Source organism: Xenopus laevis, chromosome 7L (assembly GCF_017654675.1).
Source record: "Xenopus laevis strain J_2021 chromosome 7L, Xenopus_laevis_v10.1, whole genome shotgun sequence".
In the NCBI taxonomy this organism is placed as follows: domain Eukaryota; kingdom Metazoa; phylum Chordata; class Amphibia; order Anura; family Pipidae; genus Xenopus; species Xenopus laevis.
In genome coordinates, this window is record NC_054383.1 from 62,448,424 (window position 1) to 62,475,220 (window position 26,797).

General features: G+C 40.3%; 1 protein-coding gene across 1 annotated transcript in view; it reads left to right on the forward strand.

Annotated features, from left to right (window-relative positions):
• The first annotated feature begins 237 nt into the window (after positions 1-237).
• Positions 238-26,797, forward strand: part of LOC108696313 — a 63,232-nt gene continuing 36,672 nt past the window's right edge. Inside the window, exons 1-2 of the mRNA XM_041569101.1 lie at positions 238-311; positions 23,435-23,604. Coding sequence (XP_041425035.1) covers positions 23,455-23,604 — 150 coding nt within the window. The 5' untranslated portion in view covers positions 238-311; positions 23,435-23,454. The remainder of the gene's footprint in view (positions 312-23,434; positions 23,605-26,797) is intronic.

The following is a 26,797-nucleotide window of genomic DNA, read 5'->3' on the forward strand; positions in this document are numbered from 1 at the left end:
AGGTGAAGATGTCCCGCTTCTTGCTCTGCCCCGGCGTCTGCCTCGCCTTCTGCCTCTGCCTCGTCCTCATCCTCTCCGCTGCTCGTAACTCATGCTTCACAGCAGGCCCGGACTGACCATCATCTAAATTGTTCGTGCGGTCGCTCTATATCTTGTGTAAGTGGGCTGCTTCCTGATAGATCCGGCGGGCTTTAGGACCGCTCCACCATCCTATCTACCACTGTGGCTCCGCCCCCTCCCACTCCTCTCTGTGCTCGTGCCGCTGCTGCCTGCCGTGCTGCATGTGTCCCAGCTGATCTGTTCCTTAGCTGGTATGTACATTTTTTTTAACATTTCCCCTGCAGATGTGCTGTAGTGTATATCAGCCATGTAGAGAAATATGTACAAGCAGGTTGCAGATTTGCTGGAGGTGCATAATCACAAGTGCTCTAAACATGTTACAGATGTTTTTATGTCCCTTTCCTGCTTGCTACAAAGTGAAAACCATTTCAGTTCTATTACAGAATAAGTCTATTTTTAATATAGAACTTTTTATGCTTTAAGTTACTGCTAAGATAATCAAGATGAAATAAATATTTATATACAAATTGATAATATGAATTTAATGCTATAAATTAATTGCTACATATGAAATTTGATAAATTAATTTTGTACATGATTTTATATATATTGTGTGATGAAATAAAAAACCTCAATTAATTTAAATCAATTTACTCCATTTAAATAATTAATGATTATTATATTTCATTAATAAGAAATTTACAAGAGTGCGATTTAAGGGACCATTTTTCATTTCAACCTATTACAGAATTAGGTTTCCTTCCTTACACTTTTCCTTTGTTTACAAAATGTGATTGACTTGCATCTTGCATCAGAACATATTGGTTTTCTGTCATCTGACATACAGACTTGTGCAGCTATAGATATGGCCAGAAACTGCTTCTTCTAAAGTTGTAGGTAGCAGCTTGTAAGTGTCATTAGTGCATTGCTGAACATGGTAATTAGGGGGTGTGGCCACAAAAATGGGCGTGGTCCCTCTTTTGAATTCCAAAATGTTGGGAGGTATGGTATACCTAATTATATCAGAATTTGTGTACATGTGTCTTAATCTGTGTTTGTGTATGTTAAGATTTGGGTTATTTTAGAACCTCTGTACCTCAGTTGATATTATTCTAATACAGGTATGGGAAACGTTATCCAAAAACCTTTTTGAACCTCAGTTGATATTATTCTAATACAGGTATGGGAAACGTTATCCAAAAAACCTATTATCCGGAAAGCTCCGAATTACGGAGAAGTAATCTCCCATAGACTAGATTATAAACAAATAATGCAAATCCGCAAATTTTTAAAACCACGAGGCGGGGTGCAATGAGGCTGTGACCACAAAATTCATATAGACAAATACAAGAGGTCCTCTGCACTCAATATTATCAATATATTTAAGACATTGAGACATTTTGTGCATATATCTACTAAAAAAGCATTACCATTTAAACAAAACAGGGATTGTTTGTCCATATATTGCAATATATTTAAGATGGCCAAATGGCCAGATATGGATATATATGTATGGGAGCTCTTTAACAGCCGCAAGGCCAGTTTCTCTTGTAGTGGTGGGGAGGAGAGCAGAGCCAGACCTAAGCAGATTGTGGTTGTATGGGATTCAATTATTAGGAAAGTGGATAGGGTAATCTGTTGTCTGGATCATTACAACCGAATTGTTTGCTGTCTTCCTGGTGTCAGGGTTTGGCATGTGATTGATTGGGTACATACCTCCCAACATTTTGGAATTAAAAAGAGGGACACAAAAGTTGCAGCACGTAGAGTGGCTAAATTGTTTTGACCACACCCATTTTTGTGGCCACACCAACTAATTACCATGTTTATTTTATAAAATTTGGCAGGTTATGAAAGTTTGAACATATATCTGTTTTTTTTTTCAATTATTACAGTTTTGCTAATGAAGGTGAATTGCCCTTTAAGCTGTGAGTCTAACTTTCCCAAGGGACCTGTTATCTTATATTGTTACAATTACTTATTTGCTTATTTCGAAATTGTAACAAAAGTATTTTATCTTCTGCTGTGACTGTTCTGGGCTCTCTGCCAAAAGAAACTTTGTTTCTTTTTCTGGCTGCTCAGTGTAGAGAAAAACAGAACTTTCCAGTACAAACGAGGGACTGCGGTTGAGCTGTAAAATCAGGGACTGTCCCTCTAAAAACAGGACAGTTTGGAGGTATGTGGGTAGACAAATTCCTTCCTGACTCCAAAATGGCAATCAGACTAGTCCCTGGATCAACTTGTACCATGAGCTATCTCCCATAACCCTGTATTCCCTCACTTGCTAAAAAGCCATCCAACCCCTTCTTAAAGCCTGTACAACTGATTCAGGTAGAGAATTCCACATCTTCACAGCTCTCACTGTAAAAAATCCCTTCAGAATATTTAGGCGGAACCTCTTTTCTTCTAATCGGAATGGGTGACCTCGTGTCAGCTGCAAAGACCTACTGGTAAATAAAGCATTAGAGAGATTATTATATGATCCCCTTATATATTTATACATGGTTATCACATCACCCCTTAAGCGCCTCTTCTCCAGCGTGAACATCCCTAATTTGGCCAGTCTTTCCTCATAGCTAAGATTTTCCATACCCTTCACCAGCTTAGTTGCCCTTCTCTGTACCCTCTCTAATACAATAATGTCCTGTTTGAGTGATGGAGACCAAAACTGTACGGCATATTCTAGATGGGGCCTTACAAGTGCTCTATAAAGTGGAAGAATGACCCCCTCCTCCTGTGACTCTATGCCCCTTTTAATACAGCTCAAGACCTTATTTGCCCTTGATGCTTCTGACTGGCATTGCTTGCTATAGCCAAGTTTATCATCTACTAGGACTCCAAGGTCCTTTTCCATAATGGATTTGCCTAGTGCAGTACCATTAAGAGTATACGTGGCTTGGATATTTTTACATCCCAGGTGCATGACTTTACATTTATCAACATTGAATCTCATTTGCCACTTAGCTGTCCAGATTGCCAGTTTGTCAAGATCGTGTTGCAAGGATGCCACATCCTGGATGGAATTAATTGGGCTGGATAGTTTTGTGTCATCTGCAAAAACTGATACATTACTTACAACACCCTCCCCTAAGTCATTAATGAACAAGTTAAATAAAAGTGGACCCAATACTGAGCCCTGTGGGACCCACTAAGAACCTTACTCCAAGTAGAGAATGTACCATTAACAACCACCCTCTTCCTCATCCTGTAGCCAGTTTCCTATCCATGTGCAAACGACTTCATTAAGCCCAACAGACCTTAGTTTAGAAAGCACTCATTTGTGGGGCACAGTATCAAATGCTTTGGCAAAATCCAAATAGATCACATCTACTGCCCCCCACTGTCCAGCATCTTACTTACCTCATCATAAAAAGAAATCAAATTTGTCTGACATGACCTATCCTTCATAAAGCCATGCTGATTGCTGCTCATAATGCCATTCACTAGGACAACATTTTGAATGTGATCCCTTAACAAGCCTTCAAATAATTTGCCCACTACAGATGTCAGGTTTACTGGCCTATAATTGCCAGGCTGAGATCATAATCCCTTTTTAAATATTGGAATAACATCAGCTTTTCTCCAATCCATAGGCAGATGAAAGTGAATCTGAGAAAATCAAAAATAGGGGCTGGTCTAAAACTGAACTAAGCTCTTTTAGAACCCGGGGGTGTATGCCATCAGGCTCTGGAGTCTTGTTTACATTAATTTTTATTAAAGCTTTATGAATCATATCCTGAGTCAGACACTGACTAGATTGAGCTGAGCCATTAGTGCAGCTATAAAGTAAGCCTGGGAACTCAGACTCCTCTATTGTATACAATGAAGAAAAGAACTGATTTAACACATTTGCCTTTTCTGTATCTGTTACAACCATACTGGTACCATTATTTAATGGAGCAACACTCTCAACCTGCATCTTTTTACTATTAATATATTTAAAATATATATATTCTTTCCTATTAACTTCTTTACCTCTGTATTAAGCCATATAGGATGATTCTTAGAGCTTCTACATTTACTTCTTAAGGGAATAAATTGAGAACAGTAATGATTTAATATAATTTTAAATGGCAACCATTTCTGTTCTGTGTTTTTAGCTGAAAACTTACTGCCCCAATCAATACTCTGTAGGGCACTAAAATTAGCTTTTCCATAATTCATGGTTTTTGTTGCCCCAGTATATATTTTTTTTTTGCACCAGACATTAAATGATATAACATTATGGTCACTATTACCCAGGGGTTCAATGACTTGAACATTTGCTGTAAGTTCTGGGTCATTTGAGATCACTAAATCCAGAATAGCATTTTTTCTGGTAGGCTCCCCAACAACCTGTGCCATAAAATTGTCATGCAACAAGTTTATAAATTTGTTCCCATTTACTGATCTGGCAGTACTGTTGCTCCAGTCAATATCTGGGTAATTAAAATCTCCCATTATCATTACTTTACCCAAACTAGCAGCCTTTTCTATTTGCATGAGGACCTTCGCCTCCTCCTCCTCACTTACATTAGGGGGTCTATAGCATACGCCTACAATTAATTTGCAGGACTCTTTACAATTGGTGAAGAACTCCACCCATAAGAGTTCTGCCCCCTCATTTTTTAACATAACCTCCTCCTTTATATAAGCTTTTAAATCCTGCTTTACAAACAGACATACCCCTCCTCCTTTTCTATTGCTTCTGTCCCTCCGAAACAAAGTATAGCCACTGATATTTACTGCCCAGTCATGCGACTCATTCAGCCATGTTTCGGCCACACCAATCACATCATATTTTCCCTCCAGCACCAGCACCTCCAGCTCTCCCATTTTACCAGTCAGACTCCTTGCATTTGCAAACATACATTTAATACTGGTACTATATGGAACATATGACATGTGGTCCTCCCTATCCTTAACAGTATCCCCAGCCAAATCTCCTCCCCATTTTCCCTTTCTTTGCCCACTATCTCATCTAACCTGTCTTCCACTGAATACTTTACTGAACCCTCCCCCCCACACCTAGTTTAAAATCTTCTCCAACCCTCTAGCCATTTTCTCTCCCAAAACAGCTGCACCATCATCATTGAGGTGCAGCCCATCCCTAGCAAAGAACCTGTAGCCGACTGAGAAATCAGCCCAGTTCTCCAAAAACCCAAAACCCTCCTCCCTACACCAATCTCTCATCCACGCATTAATCTCCCTACGCTCCCGCTGTCTCCTTAGCGTTGCTCGTGGCACAGGTAATATCTCTGAGAAAATTACCTTGGAAGTCCTCACCCTCAACTTTACACCTAGTTTTTTAAAATTGTTCTTGAGGACTTCACCACCTCCTCTAACTTTGTCATTGGTACTTACAGTATGTGTACCAAGACCGCTGGGTCTTCCCCAGCCCCTCCCAATAATCTGTCCACTTGTTCCACCACATGCCAAACCCTAGCACCAGGTAAGCAGCAGACTGTTCAGCATGTAGGGGCCTTGCAACAGATTACCCTATCCACCTTTCTAATAATTGAATCCCCTATAACTATAAACTGCCTTTCCTTCCTTGCACTCCCCCCACCACCCGTATTAGAACCACTGCCTCCCAGGGTGCTCTGAGAGTCAGTCTGCTCCATACATGCCAGTTCAGAGTTTTCCTCCCCAGCATCTTCAGCCAATACGGCGAATTTGCTGTTTTGGACAAGCTGTGGACCAGCCCCCCTACCCTTCTGTCCCCCTACTTCCCCTCCTGACTGTCACAAACCTTCCTCCCTCATTAGCCTACACTGCCCCTTCTCCTCCCCCACTCCACTAGCCCCTGCCAGTGGTTGCTCTGCGAGCCTCCTTTCCTCCCCCTCGTTTGCCGCTGCTCTCAGTGCTGCAGGTTCACCCCTTAGAGTCTGCAGTTCGGATTCCAAGATGAAAACCCACCGACATCTCTCACATGTAAATACTGAATGGAACTGCTGCTCCAACACCACATACATGTGACAAGACACACACTGAGTGATACCAGCAAACTTACTTGCACTCATATTTACACTGGGTACTAACAATCTCCCAAATGCAATTCCTCACAAACGCCTTAAGGTTTTTAACGATGCCTAACACTTAATTCACATGCAACACTTGCTTAGCAGCTCCCACGCTCGCTTTGAATTCACAAGGTTAAGGATTCAACCAGAGCACACAAAGCCTGATCAGAATTTACCTGATTGACTCCTCCCCCTTAATTAGAAGAAAGAGGGGGAAAAATGCTGTTTGCTACCAGCAGTAAAATAACAACCCCGTATTAACTTTTTTTATAAAATGCTCCTATTAGAAACTCTAAAGCTAAAACACAAAAAGAAAATAAATGCACTTAATGTATCTATGAGTTTACCCCAAACAGAGAAAAGAAAAAGCTGTTTGTCTCAGTCAGATACACTCAGGGCACACAGCAGTCAGTTATTTGCACTTACTCCCTTCTTGCACCCAGCACCCATGCACAGCAAACACCAACACCTTAAGGTTTTTAACATTGCTTAACACTTAATTCACATGCAACACTTAGATCACATGCAACACTCGCTTAGCAGCTCCCAGCAGCATAATGCAAATTTCAAAAGGAAAAGTAATAATCTCCGCTGTATGCTGGCAAATGCATGGAGCTTGTCAAGTAAAATGGGAGACCTGGAGTTAATTGCATGCTCTAAAGCTATGATATACCTGTAATTGGTATCACTGAGACCTGGTGGGATGAAATATATGACTGGGCTGTGAATTAAAATGGTTAGGAGGGACAGAGGGTTTAAAAAAGGGTGTAGGAGTGTGTTTGTATGTAAAGCCTGAATTAAAGCCATGCACTAAAGAAACAACCATTAATGGCACTGGGGGGGCTGGTTACAAAGAGAATTATCATTTGTGTATGATACAAATGACCTTGTATAAGTGTCTAGAATGAAGCCCAGCTACTTTTACAAATAGAAGTGGCTTCGCAACTTTGTCAAGTTATCATTATGGGTAACTTCAATTATCCAGACATTGACTAGGGTAATGGGGTTGTCAAGAAAAGCTAGTAGGTTTGTAAATTTGCTTAATGGCGACTTTTTATTTCAGCTTGTTCAAGAACCTACTAGGAATGATTCTCTTTTGGATCTTGTAATAACTAATAATACCAAACTTATCTCTAGCATTTGCATGGGTTAGCATTATGGGAATAGTGATCATAATATGGTCTCTTTGAGATTATGTTGCAGAGAGTACTCTATAAGGGAGTAACTAAAACACTAAATTTTAGACATGCAAACTTTGACAGTATAAGGGCATCTCTGCAACATATTAAGTGGGAAAGGCTTTTCACGGTTAAACGGAACAAAGATGGGACGTCTTTAAAATGTTAATGAAGATTTCCTTCTTAATAGTCCCAATTCTAGTAATACAACTAATAATGCATGGTTCACACATGTGAAAATACAAAAGAGGCTAGAACATGTTAAGATAAACAAAGGTCTGGGGCCGGATGGTATTCATCCCAGGGTACTTAGTGAGCTTCTGTAATTGCCAAACCTCTTAATTTTTCAAGATTCATTGAGGTCTGGCATGGTGCAGAAAAACTGCTGAATTGCTAATGTGGTGCCATTATTCAAAAAGGGATCCCATTCTCAGCCTCCAAACTATAGGCCGATTAGTATATCAGTGGTATGAAAGCTTTTTGAAGGGTTATTAAAGGATAAGATACTGAACTTCAAATCATAATACTATGAGTTTGTGCCAGCATGGTTTTATGCATAATAGATCTTGCCGGACTAATTTCATTTCTTTTTATGAGAAGGTGATCAGGGACCTCAAATCTGGATGGCAGTGGGTGTGATCTATTTAGACTTTGCTGAAGCATTTGATACAGTGCCACACAGAAGTGTAGGGACCTGTAGGGTTAATTCCCTATGGTCTAAACCACATGGTGTGGAAATCCCCTGTTTGGACTAGAGCTATGGGGGTCTCCTAGGGTTCTGGCAGGGGCAGGAGCCCTTGTGCCTGTGCACATGACTATAAATAGGAGAGCCATGTGCTCATACAGCCATTACTGACCTTACTGCTGGAAACTACTTCACTGAGGAGAGAGAGATTTTAGCAGCCAAGATGTAGAGGCAAGAGCCCTCTGAGGCTGGGGTAGGCGACCCCATGACTGGGAGCTAGACCAGGAGGGTCTGCAGCTCCCTAATTCCAAATCTGGATTCAAAGTGCTCGCGCTATAGGCAGTGCTGGGAACTAAAGTTCAGCTATAGATTAAGCAACCATTGTCATATGGATCAAGCAAGTTGTGGGCTTGGCTAGGACAGCCTGGAGCCTTTGTGGATGCCTGTTCCAGCTCTGTGTGAGCCGGGTGAGTTGCCTGTGGGAGGGTAGAAATGGAAAGGACCCAGCAGAACCCATGTTTGAGATATAGGTTTTTGTGTGCCTGCCAAGTGGGAGCAGATCTGCCCAGCAGGGAGAGGTATTTGGGCAAGAGCGCTACCTGGGACCATTGGGGTTGTACCTGGTGGTAAATGGAACATTTTCTAATTGGACCAGTGTTGCTAGTGGAATACTGCAGGGCTCTGACCTTTGCTTTTCAACTTGTTTGTTAATGACCTAAAGGAGGGCATTGAGTGTACTGTTTTTATTTTTGCTGATGATGCAAAATTGTGCAGAACTATAGATTCTATGCAGGATGCTGTTACTATGCAGAGTGATTTGACTAAATTGGAAAACTGGGCAGCAAACTGGAAAATGAGGTTCAATGTTGATAATTGCAAGGTTATGCACTTTGCCAAAAATAATAAAAAAGCAAGTTATACACTAAATGACAGTGTGTTGGGAGTTTCCTTAACTGAGAAAGATCTATGGGTTTTGTAGACAGCAAGTTGTCTAATTACAGGCAGTGTCATTCTGTTACCACTAAAGCAAATAAAGTACAGTCTTGCACAAAAAGGGCATAAACTCAAGCGATGAAAACATAATTGTGCCTCTTTATAGGTCTCTGGTAAGGCCTCACCTGGAGTATGCAGTGCAGTTTTGGGCTCCAGTCCTAAATAAAATCCAATTTTTGCTTTCTTTAATGAAAATCAAATCTATCTCCAATATACTTTATTTATAAATTGTGTACCGTTTTTATAATAAACCTGACTGTATGCAGTGGAATTCCCCTTCGTTTTACTTGCTCTGACTGCTGAGTATAGGAAACTTCAGTCCCTAGCTGCTCTGCAATGAAATTACCATACTTTCAAACGGCAGGGGGGCCCCCCACCTTACTTCCCAGAACTCAAGCAGCTATGTTTGTTTGCCTATAGAGCAGCCGGCGACTGTGTAGAGATTTGTATCCACAGGCCCATTGCAGTCTTCATATTCTGATTATTAATCAGTCTTGCTGTATTAGCTACTATAGCAGATATCATTTGACTTGTGCTGTTTTGATTATTTATGACAATCCCTAAGCTTAACATCCCAACAGACACCCAGACCACACTGAACAGGTGCTTATATTGCAAAGATGTTTAACAAAAGAACAAGATGATGACCCCCTGTGGCCAACTTTGAAAATATAAATCATTTGTTTAATTAATTGCAGTAAGTTCATGTTTATGTTTCGTATACAAAATACAGCATTTCTAGCATTATTCTATTTTAGACCTTGGTTCCCCTTTAAGATGAATATAAATGAGCTAGAGAGAGTGCAGAGACATGCAACTAAACTGGTTAGAGGGATGGAAGACTTAAATTATGATGGTAGATCATTATGATTATGATGGTACATTCGTGGACATTACCGAAAAATTGCAGAGGACCTTTTTATCCATAAAGAGGATCACCACACAAGAGGCCATCCCTTCAGACTAGAGAAAAAACTTTCCTTTGAAGCAGCATATGTGGTTCTTCACACTGAAGGCAGTGAGGTTGTGGAATGCCCTGCCGGATGTTGTTGTGATGGCTGATTCTGGTAATGCTTAACAGATGCAAAATATACAAGAATGCTGGGTTTCATTTGCAGGGGTTGAACTTGAAGGACTTTGAAGGTCTTTTTTCAACCTGGTTTAACTATGTACCCATTTTTGATTCATCTGAATGTATAAACCATATATTTTTTGGAAACTACACAATTTCCTAGATCATGAAAAATAGCATTTTTTTACTCTAAATCTTGCTCCAATAGTGGAAATACACAACAATTCTGGCACATTTAGAAAGCCCAGGTTCTCATGAAAAAAACAATGTATTATGTACCTAGGTAAACGAAAGCTCCCCTGCACCCCCCCCCCAGGAAATGCACAAAATGTTCAAAAACAGGCTGGCACTGAGTGCAAATGAAATGGGAAATTCTGCTGTCACTTAAAGAGGTTGTTCACTGTTAAATTAACTTTTAGTAAGATGCATAAATTCTGAGAAAATTTTCAATTGGATTTCAATTTTTATTTGTGTTTTTTGAGTTATTTAGCTTTTTAATCAGCAGCTCTGCAGTTTGCAGTTTCAGCATGCTGGTTGCTAGGGTCCAAATTCCCTAGCAACCATACACTGATCTGGATAAGAGACTGGAAAATGAATAAGAGAGGGTCTGATTAGAAAGATCAGTTACTAAAAGTAGCAGTAACAATACATCTGTAGGCTTACAGAGCTTTTTTTTTTTTTAGATGGGGTCAGTGACCCCCATTTGAATGCTGATAAGAGTTGGAAGAAGAAGGCAAATAATTCAAAAACTATATAAAAAAGGCCAATTGAAAAGTTGCTTAAAATTAGCATACTAACATACTAAAAGCTAAATTAAAGGTGAAGCACCCCTTTAAATGAATTTATTAGCCTACATACTCCTGTTCAATTCTTGATCACTGATCTTTGTTATATGGTCCTGCCCCCTAAGTGCCTGCCTTGTCCTTTTTTGTCTGATTTCCTGGTTTGACCCCTGGCCTGCTACACAGACTTGCTCTTGTTTGTTGCCTACCTCAAACCCTGTAAGCACACCGTGGTTTAAATCTATTGTAGTGGTTTTCTCTGGTACTCTTAGCTGCATATATAAGCATCATATATGTGGTATTTTCTCATTAAAGTATTCCAATTCATGTTTTGGCACATGGACTGTGTTCTCTGATGACATATACATCGGTGGAAAAAAGGTTATCCAGTGCCTTCCACCGTCTGTATATGTGTGCACTGAAAGGCAGGGTCAGACTGGGCCAGCGGGATAAAACCCGGTGGACCCTGTCGGCTCAGACCTGCTTCCTGGACGCCTTCTCCTGACATCCCTCCCTAACCCGGTCATGTCCCTAGCACGACAAATAAAGGTATGTGTGTGGGGGGGAGGGGCTTGGAGAAAGTACACTTTGCGGCAGTTGGTACAGGGGCCCTGAGGCTGCAGGCCCAGTAGGCCCTCTAGTCCGATGCTGCTGAAAGTCATGGGTTTGGCCTGTCAGCATAGGACAAAGAAATTGTTGGCACACTAGGTAATGCTGGCAGGGTAAGAATTTATTGCAGCATGCAATGTTTCAGGTTAAACCCCCAGTGTCAGACTGGGGGGCCTGGGGCCCACCGGGACTGCTGTGCAGGGCCCCCCGCCCCCCTTGCTGCACCGCACCATGCCGTGCGCTCCCTCCTTGTGTTCCACGCTGGCGCGCATGCACAGATGGCGCGGCGCTCCGGCTTTTTTTTTTTTTTTTTAAATACCACGATTGGGGGTCTGGCCCGGCGGGACCCTGTAAACCCCATTGTCAAGCATTCAGAAACATAATGCACAAAGCAATTTAAAGCTTAAGCAACTAACATGACATAATGAATGGGCATAACAGCAAATGCATATTAAAGTAATTAAACGTGCAATTGACCAATAGAAAAAATAGATACAAAAAAGAAAACACAAAGAATCCAGTAACTTCATAAAAGTTCATAGTCTATATTCTGTAACAAAAAGTGCCATCCACTGATTAAAAGCAATGTCCTTAGGAAAAAGACCTATATAAAAAAGTCCTTTAGAAAAAAGTTGTTAAGGAAAAATTCACCCTACTTGAGGAGTGTAAAGCTTCACAGCCTTTAGTGTCAACAGGTGTCCATAAAAAGTAAAAACATCCAGGAAAAGTGGGGTTGCCTTATGTTTAATAAGTTCCCCTTCTATAAGAAAAAAGGGGCAGTGCCTTAAACTAATGACCATGTTTCGAATCTGTGCTCAAAATTTTCCAATGTTTTAAGATAATATTACAGGGAAACTTGGAATTTGAATCAAAGGATGTTACAAATGGAATTCTTTGGGACTTTGCAGATTTTCTCATCAAATTTTTTTAGATAAAGAATTCTCCCTAGCAGGGGGGCGTGGTTTGCGCGAGCATGTAATCACACGCATCTCCTTGGAGACACAAGCCGTGAAAAAACACCCGGCAGCATGACCAGGAGGAGACTCAAGAAGCAATCCCTGTGTCAGGGAGCCGGAAGCTCCCTCCAGGGAGGTAGTCAGGATCAAGGAGGAAGCCCTCTAGTGGGAGCAAGGTCGCGGTATCCGAAGGGTTAAGCAGAATCAGTAGTAGTGGTCACAGGCAGGAGTTAACGAGGGCAGGCAGATCAGATGCAAAAGTCCAAAGTCCAGGCAGAGTTCAATAACACAGGCAGGTAATGGGAAAAACAGACAGGGAGCAGGAATCAAGGCTGGAAAACAGGCAGTACAGGAACCCAGGATCAGTAGTGATTTGAATCCTATTCTTGGGCGCCGTCACAATGTTTTGTGCGCCCTTTTATGACGAGATCCCGGCACCAGTGATGACATCATCATGCAGCGACGCTGCAGCCCTGTGTTCAGCATGGGCGCCGCCATCTTGGATCTTCACTGTGACCGCCGGAAATGTAAACAGCGCCGTGCAACTTACGGATTTTTATGGGTCCCAGCCGAAGATCTCACTTCGGGACATCAGTCAAGATGGTGCCCGATCCTCTTCCAGTGCATCCTCAACAGCATGAACCAAAGCTGAAACAGAGCAACAGCCAGATAAGTATGCTGAGGACATGCAAATCTTAACACAGGCAAACTTAAAGGCAATGCTCACACAGCACAGAGAGGACATCTGCACAGACCCTATGTGCGTAATGCAAGCCATAGGTGAATGCACTAACCATCATGAGAACAAGATGGCAGAATTGGTAGAAATGCACAACACAATGGCAGACACGGTCAACACACAGGATACAGAGCTAGATAAGCTGCAAAATGTGAAGCTGAGGAGGATACCAGCGAAGAGCCCAAGAATCCGCCAAGTGGAGCACCCAGAGACACGATTCTCAGGATCCACTTCTTTCATATAAAGGAAGACCTGATGAACTTTACTAGACAGCAAAAAACGATTCCACAACCATACGACAAAATACAAGTATAAGCAGACTTATCAGCAGCCACCATGGCAAAGAGGCGTGAACTAGCAGCGATAACCCAAACCCTGCACCAGAATGCAATACAATGCCAATGGCAGAACACTCATTTCCCAATGTAGCAGAGGGAAAAACAGCTTTCAAGCAGTGGAACATCCCAGCAGAAGCGCAACAAAAACCACAATCACCACAAGGGCAAATGCACATTGAGAGAGAATGGAGAAAAGCCCAAACCTAAACATACAAACTACACTCTAACACATTAATCTCCAGCCCTGGGTCACCTACCCAGACTACAGTTCCAGACACCGGAACGAAGATGCAAAAGATCTCAACAACAGATCCTAAATACCCCATGTATTTCTCTCACTGCTGAACTGTCTGCCCAGACAGGGCATGTATGCAAAAAGAGAACGGCCAAAAGATTTGGCTAAAATGTATATAAAGTACGATTGTTATGTTTTTGCAAACATCTTTCTTTTCACATGACTTTGCTTTACTCAGGAGACTGGCATGATGTATAATGATGTATGGGCAACTGACGCCAAGGGTTCAGCCAAATGTACACACTTTAGCAAAGTAAAAAGTGTAAATGGTACTTAAATGTGTTAGTATAAATGCAAGAGGCCTAAACACTCCCAGCAAAAGACTATTAACACTAGCAGAATGTAGAAGGCAACATGCAGACCTCATTTGGATCCAAGAAACACACTTCAGAACAAAAGACCAAAGTACAATTGAAAACAAACATTACAAAATGATAGCAGCTGCAACATTGAAAACAAAAAAAGAGGCGTGGCTATCATAGTAAAAAAAAAAAAACTTAAACATAACAACATTTGGCTGATCCCAAAGGCAAATGCTTAATTGTTATTTGCAATATAAACCAACAGCAATATACCCTAGTCAACCTTTACTCCCAAATACAGAACAAAACCTATTTTTGAAACAAGCTCTAGAACAAGTACATAACCTTAAGCAAGGTACGGTCATAATAGGGGGAGACTTCAATAATATACTTGACCCAAGTATGGACAGAACTCCTCAAGCAAAGATATTATCCAAACATTACAGCAGAACAGTAACTAAAATCCCTACATTTCACCAAACTTTTAGAGCAATACAACCTATACGATATATGGAGAGTAGACAACCCCACACTAAAGGACTTCACATACATAAATCACACACAAGAATAGATTTATTTTTGACCCATCCACAAACACTAAAATTAACCTCACAGTGGGGCACATTTACTAAGGGTCGAATATCGAAGGTTAATTAACCCTCGATATTCGACTGTCGAAGTAAAATCCTTCGACTTCGAATATCAAAGTCGAAGGATTTACCGCAATTAGTTCGAACGATCAAAGGAATAATCGAACGTTTTGAAGGATTTTAATCCATCGATCAAACAAAATTCCTTCGATCAAAAAAACCTTGGAAAGCCTATGGGGACCTTCCCCATAGGCTAACATTGATGCTCAGTAGGTTTTAGGTGGCGAACTAGGGGGTCGAAGTTTTTTTTAAAGAGACAGTACTTCGACTATCGAATGGTCGAATAGTCGAACGATTTTTAGTGCGAATTGTTCGATTCGAACTCATAATTCCTTCGATCAAAAAAACCTTGGAAAGCCTATGGGGACCTTCCCCATAGGCTAACATTGATGCTCAGTAGTTTTTAGGTGGCGAACTAGGGGGTCGAAGTTTTGTTTAAAGAGACAGTACTTCGACTATCGAATGGTCGAATAGTCGAACGATTTTTAGTGCGAATTGTTCGATTCGAACTCATAGTCGAAGTAGCCAATGCGATGATCGAAGTAGCCAAAAAAACACTTCGAAATTCAAAGTATTTTTTATTCAATTCCTTCACTCGAGCTAAGTAAATGTGCCCCACAGTGTACAATTAAAAACACAACATGGACAGACCACTCACTGTTAAGAGTTCACACTTCAGGAAAAACATCAATGTACCACAAGACCTTTTATGAGATAAGAACATACATAAACAACTAGAGACAAGCATAACAGACTTTTTCTCCCTCAATTAAATGACAGTGTGTTGGGAGTTTCCTTAAAGGAGAAGGATCTGGAGGTTTTTGTAGATAACAAGTTGTCTAATTCTGGGCAGTGTCATTCTGTGGCTACTAAAGCAAATAAAGTTCTGTTTTGCAAAAAAAGGGCATTAACTCAAGGGATGAAAACATTATTATGCCTCTTTATAGGTCCCTGGTGAGACCTCATCTGGAGTATGTAGTACAGTTTTGGACTCCAGTCCTTAAGAGGGAAGAGAGTGCAGAGAAGTGCAACTAAACTGGTTAGAGGGATGGAAGACAAATTATGAGGGTAGACTGTCAAGGTTGGGATTGTTTTCTCTGGCGCTTGCGAGGGGACATGATTACACTTTACATTATAGACAAATAGCAGGGGACCTTTTTACCCATAAAGTGGATCACCGTACCAGAGGCCACCCCTTCAGACTAGAAGAAAAGAACTCATTTGAAGCAATGAAGTTGATTCTTCACAGTAAGGACAGTGAGGTTGTGGAATGCACTGCGGGTTGATGTTGTGATGGCTGATTCTGTTAATGCCTTTAAGAGTGGCTTGGATGAATACTTGGACAGACATAATATCAAAGGCTATTGTTAGTATAGATCTAGGTATATATAAGTATGGAAGGCTGTATGTATGGATGTTGGGTTGAACTTGATGGACTTTGTCTTTTTTCAACCCTATTTAACCATGACAGCGCAGACACAGCAGAACTAAACCTCTGGTGTGCCCATAAGGCTGTGATTAGAGGACAACTGATCAGTATAGCATTACACAAAACCAAACTAGTTACAAGAACAGTTACTGATATAAATTAACAATCTGGAACAACAAAAATGAACTGCTCCTTCACCCAATATAATAGAGGAATTAAACAAGCTCAAAGAAGTAGTAAACCTTCTCATCCTAGGCAGATGCCAAACTCAGCTTATAAAACTTAAAAGTATGAACCTATGTCATGGGAAACAGGGCCACAGCTATCCTAAAAAAAACTAGTACAGCAAACCCTACAACATAGAATTGGGAAAATACAAACTGCTTCCCAGGAACTCAAAATCATCCCCAAATATATAGCAGGCACGTTTACCAAATTTTATAGTGACCTTTATAACCTCAAGGAAAACCTCTTTACAAATTTATGCCCTCAGAGAAAGACATCTGTACGTTTTTAGAACAGCTACAGTTACTAAATCTACCTAACACTAATGTCCACCCTAACTAGCCCAATAAGGACAGAGGAAGTCCTGAATGTGATAAGAACCATGCCAAAGAACCATGCCAGAAATCAAAGCCACAGGCCTAGATGGATACACAAACATGTACTATAAAACCTTTAGTAACGTGACCGAGTGAATTGGAAATATCTTAGATTAGTGCTAGAAGCATTCAAAATCCCTACCTCACTAATAACTGCTATTATGGCATTATACTCTGACCCGACAGCCCAAGTAAATAAATTCTTGTCAGACCCTTTCTCTCTAACAAATGGGACTAGGCAGGGGTGCACATTCTCACCTATTATTTACATTTTAAGTATAGAACCACTAGCCCAAGCCATAAGGCACTTACAAGAAATCAGAGGCATTACAATAGGACCCCAGGAACATAAGATATTACTGTTTGCCGAAGACATTGCATTAACAATAACTAACCCTGACATTGCTTTGCAGAAATTATCTGAATTGATTGGACAATTTGGTACTTTATCACATTACAAACTTAACATCACCAAAACACAGGCACTACCAATCCTCATGCCAGCATTGGACATTAACAAGCTGAAAAAGGAATACAAATTGGATTGTAAAACAATAGTAATTAGCCACTTGGGAACTAAAATAACAGAGAATCATATGCATCTCTACCAACAGAACTATGACCAAATACAGAAGGACACCCAACAACCCTACAATCATGGAAAACCTATGTATCTTGGCTAGGCCTAATCAATGCCGTCAAAATGCTGTTGATACCAAAAATTCTGTACAAATTTATAGCATTACCCATTCCGATACACAACTCCTTTTTTTTCAACAAATCCAAAGAATTCATATGGTATCAAAAGAAACCAAGAATCTTGCAAGAAATTCTGTATGCTATCAAACAAAAAGCTGGGCTACCTGCCCTAATCTACAAAAGTACTACAAGGCCACTATCCTCAACCAAATGGTAGACTGGCATATACCTACAGGAACCAAGAAATGGGTAGACATGGAAAACTGGATCTATAAAACCCACTTCTGCCACACAGCCATAGCACACTTATGGACTATGAGTAAACACCACTGAACAAACTTGGACAATATGCCTCAATCTATCCAAGCAACCTTACGGACCTGGTACACGACCAAAGCCAATCGCAACTAACCCTCTGTCCTCACTCATGCCAATTAGCACCTTGGAGGAAGTGATACCAGACTTAAAACTAAACCAATGGCAAATAATGGGCATAACAAAGCTAGGAGACCTTTATGACCAGGAGGGACTGAAAACCTTCTCCAATATACAAAAACTAGCGAGCAGCTATATAGGTATAAAAGACTACGACATTATCTCCACACAAACAAATGGATTGGAGTACACCAACCAAACCTATGGGTGTCCTATGGACGCCCATAGGAATAGGAAAAAAGAAAGGAACCAGGACTATCTACAACCTATTACAATAAAATATCACAGACAAATCTCCACCGGCAATGGAAAAATGGCAAAAGGGCTTACAAATACCACTAACTACAGATAAATGGAACCAATTATTCTCACATGCATCCAAATACTCACGAACGCTTAACCACCATGAACTGACCATCAAAATTATGTACAGATGGTACATGACCCCAGAAAGAATACACAAAGCCTTCCCCAACATGTGCAGTTTATGTTGAAGATGTCAAAAACAAGAAGGTACCCTGCTACATATACTGTATGGTCATCCTGCCCAATTGCAATAAATTACTGGAAAAATGTCAACCAACTTATAAAGGAAACCACAGACCAACGTATTAGGCTCCAACCTGCATTAGCCCTATTAGGATATGATACAGAACAAAGAGACAAAAAAACAAAAAGAGTAACTACACAACTACTATTAGCAAGCAGAAGCCTAATAGCAAAAAGCTGGAGAAAGACCACTCTCCCGACATATAAGGAAATAAAAGCCGAAGTAGAGCGTATACAGCTATACGAACACACATACTCCCAACTTACCCTTGGACAGTAAAGACCAACAAACCATATAAAGCCAGAAGACAGTGCATCTCAACATAACAATCTCTTCAGCCACGATGAACCAAAGTACATACTTACCTCAATATGTAAGAAGCCAGTACTCTACCATCTTCTTCGCTCTCTCTCTCTCTCTCTCTCTCTCTCTCTCTCTCCCTCTCTCTCTCTCTCTCTTCTCACTTCCTTCCATAAAATTGTAAAACTCCAAAAAAAATTTTAATAAAAGAATCCTCCCTAGCAGGGCCGTATTTATATATAGGCCCCCGAGGGCGGCATCGGACCTAAATACAGCCCTGCTCCTTAGGGATACATTCTACCTCCCTTCATGTGGCCAAAAGTGTGGATTGATTATAACCCCTCTCAACAAATTTATCAACCATTTTAAAAGATTCTGTACTATAGAGTTCAGGAGTGGAAGTGATCCTTTTGACCCGCATTAATTTACTACTCGGAAGTCCATAAAAAAGCCTGGTGGATGAAAACTCGAGGGTCTAAGCAGGTTGTTCCTATCGGTAGGCTTACTATACAAGGATTTAACGAGTGTAGACCTGTTAACCTCAATGTTCACGTCAAGAAAATGCAGTTCAACTGAATTGGCTTCAAAAGTGAATTTAATGGTAGAATGTACCCTGTTAAGATAGGAAACAAATTCCTGTAGCCTATCTATAGTCCCAGACCATATAAAAAAGGTATTGTCCACATATCTCATGTACTCATGTATGTAATGGTTAATATCGCAGTTAGAAAAGATGTACATTTTTTCAAAGTGGTCCATAAAATATTGGCGTATGCATGTGCTATGTTAGCACCCATGGCGCAGCCCTGTAACTGTAAAAAAAGATTGATCTTTATACACAAAGTAATTTTTGTTAAAAACCATCTCAGTAGTTGACAGATAAAAGTAACCTTATATGTAGGAAGGTCATTTTCAGATAAGTAGCTATGTATGCATTTAATGCCTTTGTTGTGATCGGCAATACATGCAGAGATATTATTGGTGAACGACCAATCGACATGGAACGGAAAATGTCGGGACTCTCCACACATGGCCCAAAAATCATACGAAACTGAGATTCGTATGATCGGATCTTTGCGTCTACAGCCAGCTTAAGCAAACAAATGATTTGGCCACAGGGGGGTCACCATCTTGTAACTTTGTTAAACATCTTTGCAAGACCAAGACTGTGCACAGTTTGGTCTGGGCTGCTTAGATCATCATAAATTATCAAACAGCACAAGTCAAATAATATCTGACAGAAGCCGATACAGCAAGACTGATTAATAATCAGAATATGCAGACTGCACTGGGTCCTGTATTGGCATATAATCTAATGTGGAATTTATAGGGTTTTATATTGTTTAATACAAACTTTCTTCAACTCTCCAAAACCAGTGGCTGCAGCAAAATAATCCTCCAAATAGAATCCCAGTTTATTTGTTTAAATCTGGCTCCATGATCTTTGTCCCTGCAGCTGGAGTTAGAAACAGGAAAGGGGATGTAAAGGCAAAAATAAAATCCAATACAAATCTCTACACAGTTGCCGACTGCTCTACAGGGAAACCAAACATAGCTGCTTGAGTTTTGCATGGCTGGGAAGTAAGGAGGGGGCTCACCCTGCTGTTCATAAGTATGATTGTTTCCCTGCCCAGTAGTTAGGGACCGTCTGAAAATTCCAATCCACAGCAGTAAATGAAGGGAGAATTTCACTGCATACAGTCAGGTTTCTTACAAAAACAGAACCCCCCACCCCAGGTAGACCCTCCTCCCCCCAGGCTAACTACCCCCTCATACTTACCCCTCGCCGCAGATTCTTCCGGCGTAGTTGCACGCATCCATCTTCTGCGTCCTCTGTAAGCTGATTGGGAGATCGGTATATCTGCGCCTGCGCAGTTGGACCAGTTTGCGAAAACTACGCATGTGCGGAATTACGCGGAAATTGCCGCTTGCGGCCCAGGATGGATATGAATGCAGGCCCAGCTTGAAATGCTCAGTTCCAGAGGAAACGTCATAATAATATAATAATAAGTCTATTTAATATCCAGGTGTCCCATATTCCAGTGTATAGCTCCATCTGGTTATCCAACTGGTATTGTAGTTATTTTCTGTGTATTTTCTTTACTTTCACAAATCAAAAGTGTTTGCGTATTTCATGTGTGGCCCCAGACAATTCTTCTTTTTTCAATGTGGCCCAGTGAAGCCAAAAGGTTGGACACCCCTGGTGTAAGCAATATGTTTATCTTGCAATAGGGAGGAATATTCAATGAAAATCACATTCCAGGTTGCTGTACCTTCTATGCAAGGGCAAGGGCAAGTCAACCCCAAAATAAAAAAAAATGCCTAATAAAGGAAAACATAATTCGAAGCACCTTTGCAATATACATTCATTACATTTTTTCGATGGTTTTAAGTTATTGTTTTTGAAAGCAGTGTTTGTCTGCCCGAACTGTTGATACAATAGGCAAGCTGCTGATTAACAAACCTGTCTTTGCTGGGGAACTAAGACTTTTGGAAGATTGTTTAAAACAGCAATTGTTTTTACAAGTAACTTGAAGAGCACTGAAAATTTTAATAAATGTATATTAGCAAGTTGCTTAGAATTATGTTTTCTCTTAAATTAATTTTGGGGTTGACTTGCCCTTTAATAAAAACAGCTTACATTAGCCAAACTTTACAGTTTGGTGTAGAAAGACACATTTAACCTTTTTGGATTCATATAAATGTGCATATGGCCAAACTTGATGTAGTTTTATGCATATAACGTATATTTCTGATATGCTTCTCTATACTATTATTATTATTGTTATTATTATTAAAAAAAACTATTTTAAAACATTTTTTTAGGTGTTAAGAGTCCTTTAACCTACAGAAGTGTACAATAAGTCCAAAATAAGCACAAACTATTGCAAATTTGGCTGGCAGTAATATTGTACAAAATTCTAAAGGAACAGGGGCTGCCGGAGGAACTATGAATATGAGATGAGCTGTTTAGGGTCATGATTGATGCCCATTTTCCTTGTATATGTTTTAAAAACAGATTGTTTTCCTTCTTAAGGAATGGGATCTGTTATCCGGAAAATCTGTTATCCAGAAAGCTCAGAATTAACAAATTGTCGTCTCCGATAGACTCCATTTTATCCAAATAATCCACATTTTTAATAATGATTTCCTTTTTCTCTCTAATAATAAAATTAACTTGTACTTGATCCAAACTTAGATACAGAATGCTCTGGACCTGGGGTTTTCCGGATAATGGATCTTTCCATAATTTGGATCTTCACACCTTAAGTCTACTAGAAAATCATTTAAACATGAAATAAACCCAATAGGCAGGTTTTGCATTTAATATGGATTAGTTATATCTTAGTTTGGATTAGGTACAAGGTTTAATTATTACATATAAAAAGGAAACAATTTTTAAAACTTTGGATTATTTGGATAAGATGGCCTTTCCGTAAATCAGAGCTTTCTGGATAACGGATACCATACCTGTAAAATTAATCCTTGGGTTTATTTAATGTTTATATGATTTTCTAGTAGACAGAGTATGAATATTCAAGATTAAAGGAAAGACCTTTATTCTGGAAAACCCCAAGTCCTGAGTATTTTAGATAACAGGTCCCATACCTGTACAAAATGTATAATATGTCTCCTGCTCATTTTCCATGCATCTTTTTTATCTGACTTTGTACCACACTGTTTGCTTTCAGGTCTGCAGTGTATGTTATGGAACCACTCTGCACATTAATACACAGTGCTTCTTTATAAACATTGCAAAACAACTATTTGTTTTTAAATAATTACTGTTATATTAAGGTATACTTACATTTCGTGTAAAATGTTGTTTTTTCCAAGCTGTCTGAATATTTTTTCACAAGACAGGTTTTTCTGACATTCTGAAAGTCCAGCCAGTGACTTTGTAACAATTTACTGTATAAAAGCATTTCCTCACTTCTCTTTTATGATTCCCTCTCAAAAATATTCTTCAGCATTAAGCTTTCAGAAATTATCTTATCCTTTGTGCCAAAAGCAAAGTTTTTATTTATATTTTACACAGTGTCCAAACTTTTTTGTAAACAAGGTTGTACAAGTCAAAACGAGCACAGTGTGCAAAGCATAATTTCACCATGTTTTACCAATAAAGCAGTGTTTTTGCACCTGTTGCAAATAGATGTGCACCCTTGTGCTTGTACATCAACTCGGTGGACGCAAGTCAACCCTGTCTGTATAGAAGGCACAAAGTATATAGAAAAAAAGGCAGGTTAAGCCAATTTTTTTGCAGTTTGCATACACAGTTTATAAAGTACCCCCTCTTGTAAAATATAAGGATATTATAAGTTACCGAGGAGTTTCATGACCATATAAAAACACAAGGCCGAAGACGGAGTGTTTTTATACAGGTCATGGAACTCCGAGGTAACTTCTAATATCCTCATATTTTGCAACTGGGGTACTTTATTTATTATAATACACAAATTTCAGTGAGTCATGTTACAGAAATGACATCAGAACTCACCGTTTACAACTTATGACATCAGAATTCACCGTTTATAAGGATATAATTTACAAGATATTCATGGCTTTTGTGTATTATAAAGATATAATTAGGTATGCAATATACCGTGATTGTCATTTATAATGGTTAACAATTGTGTTTTGCTGCCAAATGGCATTAAATCAAACATTTCTAATGTCATAAAACCAAACATGTTTAATTTACTCCTTTCTGCCAAAAAAATTACTTTCTTTTTAAATGTTTCTATTCTTTACATACAGAAACAACACCCTGGGCCAAAATGTCTGTCAGCACTACCCATATGGGAAATCTGTGCATTACTACTCAGGTTCTGCCAGGAACAGATGTAGATGCTGCACACGCTTCTGTTGCTAAAAAGACCCAAGCACACTTTAGGAGACATAAGAACCTGCATATGAAGGCACTAGGTGTGAGTAAAATGACTTGGTAATCATATTGTCATTGAAAATATATTGTATTTCATTGCTCACCAATGTCTGGGTTGGAAAGTTAGTAATTGTGTTTTATCATGTACACAAATGAAGGTAAACTTAACTGCAGCATTAATAAATTTTTTTCTTATTTTTTAAATGGTGAAAATGTGTCTACGTGAAATATCCTCAGGATGTAAGGTAAGGAAGGATACGTGTAGCTGGAAGGGAGCCCATATGCCATAATGTCAATAAATCGGACTCTCCATTCATGGCTGATTAACAAAGGCAAGTCCAGATTACAGGCCAGGAGTCAAGGCAGACTACAGACAAGACAAAATCCAGATAGCAAGCACAGGTTCTGGACAAGTTGCAAGCAAGACAAAATCAGATAACAGGCCATGGGTCAGGGCAAGTGGTAGACTGGGCAAAGTTCAAATAACAGGAGAAGGGCGAAAGCATGTGGCAGAAATTTTCCCTCTGTGTGCAATTGAGTGTACACACATATTTTGAGGCCAGCGCACACAAAAACTTTGTGGTGTGTACTACAAAGAATTTTGTGGGAAAACATAACATTTTACATTAATTCTGTCCTGAGCACGAAGTTTTTGAAATTAGCGCACAAAAGAATTATAGCAGGGGTCCTCAAACTTTTTAAACAGGGGGCCAGTTAATAGTCCCTTAGACTTTTGGGGGGCCGGACTCTGCCCCATCGCATCATGTATCTGCACATCCCCCAGCCAACGCTAATGACGATGGACGCAGTGCCGCTCTAATGTATAGGCATATTTACGAAGTTACAACCTGGAATACGTGAAGAATTTCTGACTCAAAATGTAGTGTGAACTTCTGTGTAAAAAGTGACAGTTATCAGATTATAAAAAGGGAACGATTAATCATCGACAATGTCATGCACCACTTTCCAATTATTATTACTGTTTTTCAGTGATGCCTTGTGGCTGCAGTCTGGTTTGTGTGCAGCAGAGTAAAATGTAGTTCAACACAACAAGCTGAAATTAACTCTACTGAGCATAAGTCCTGGGCCGCAGCAAAGATTCCATGAACAGGGGAAACTGGGTTATTTTTCCCTGCATAATGCACAATTCTAATTCTAATCAACAGACCAATATAGAATTAATACATATTTTCAGTGCTTATTTGTATATGTCATTGCAACTGAAATTAACATGTTTGTTCTTTGGCTGTGACTCTTTACTGTAGCAGAAGTCAGATCCACTTTAGGTCTATTAGTCAGCTGCCTGGTGCCAGGGCAGCCATCAGGGGTGGACAGGGGGGAGAGTTGTAGGTGGACCTGAGGGTAAGGGGGCCCGGCCACGCCACACTTACTTGATTATCCGGGCCCCCCCATCTTTCTGAGAGCTGCTGACTTTGGGAAGGCATGGACATTTAAGGGGGCCCAGGAAATGTTGTCATATGGGGCCCTGCGATTTCTGATGGCGGTCCTGCCTGGTGCTACACTGTTTCAGGAGTCAGAACCATTAGTGCTAGTGCTGGGCAGAACAGTGGAAGTTGCAGATGTGGAAACAAGGTGACAATAAAAGAAGCAAATAGGATGGAGCATACCTTTCAAAGGAAGAAAACAGCCGAGGCCACTTCCTCCATTGCCAGGTTCTGAGTACTCGGGTGAGGGAGACCCTGCAAGTCGTGCAACAGGTCAGCTGCTGGTGGCATTGGACATGTGGCATGGACATAGTTGAAACAGATCAGACACTTGAACAGCGACGTCAGCTCCTGGTGCTGCTGGGACAGCGAGCCTGTGATTGCTGCGCTGCAGCTGGGGCTCAAGGGGCAAAAGCATCAGGGCTTCCGGAAATCGGGATCGGCAGCTACAGAGACAGAGTATAAGTTGGTGGTGGAGGCAGCTGCTCGCAAATATACACCTGCTTACCCTTCACATTTGCTACCCCAGATGATACCAGAAAAAATTGGCTAAAAGCTAAAGATGGCAGAGAAAACTGAGAGAACCCTGGCAATCAAGACCACCATCAGAAATCACTGGGGCCCCATATAACAAAATTATTTAAAAATCAAAACATGCATTGGTGGCCGGAGGCCCTAATGGTCCAGGTTCCAGGGAATCCTATTTCCAATATACTGTATATGTCATTAAAAAATCTGTACCATTTTAATAAAAAAAAATGATCCCGTGCTTGCAATTCCCCACTTCATTCATAGGGGCACTACTCTCCATTCATTTCTATGGGATTTTTAATGAGTATCTATCAATGGGTTCACCCTTTGATAAATACAGTAGAACCCCCATTTTACATCCCCCTAATTTTAAGTTTCCCTCATTCTTGTGGTCCCACCTATATATTATGTATAATACATTTCCCTGATTTTACATTTTTCCTGGATTTTACACCATTTTTTTCTGGTCCCCCTGAAAGATGTAAAATGGGGTTTCTACAGCTGTATACGTTGTATACAACTATGCAACTGCTTCAAGACAATGACTGCGAATCCCACATTAGGTTATCTCTTGTTCAGTTTTTGTTATTTGTTAATGTTATCACAGATTATGTTACTGCTCAATTTTTACCATTACTATTTCATGCTCTACTACACCCAATGTTCCCTCTAATTCAGGGGTCCTCAAACTGCTGCCTGCCTAACCCAAATCCCTATTTCACAAGAGGGTATTGAGCGCCTAAAGTGGGATATTAGAGGGCAAGACGCTGGAATGGAAATCTCCCTGCTGGGAAAAACACTCTCCTTTGGTCCATGATGCCAAGGCCTTCCACCAGACTTTCTGGACTTTGATGCTCCTGACTGTGTTGCTTCTGCCTTTTCTCACCTCCAGCAGATCCTCCAAGGAAATTGCAGTGCAAGTGCAGCGGAAATCAATTTGAATAATGAGGCTTACATGATTGTCTTTTATCAGGGACTGTCTAATAAGCTAAAAGACAACCTTGTGTCAAAAGATCTCCCCAAGAAGCTGAAGGATCTGATTGCTCTTGCCATCAAGGTGGACACTCACCTTAGGGAACACCCATAAAGATTGGGGCAAGAAATTCCAACATATTTTAGCCTCTTGGATTTCAAAGGCCTCTTCTTTTGAGCTCTTCTCCACAGTCTCCTTCCACTTTATCTGATGAACCCATGCAGATTGGGAAGGCACATCTTTCCGAACAGGACAAACTCCAGAGACGCTCCACTGGTTTGTGCTTA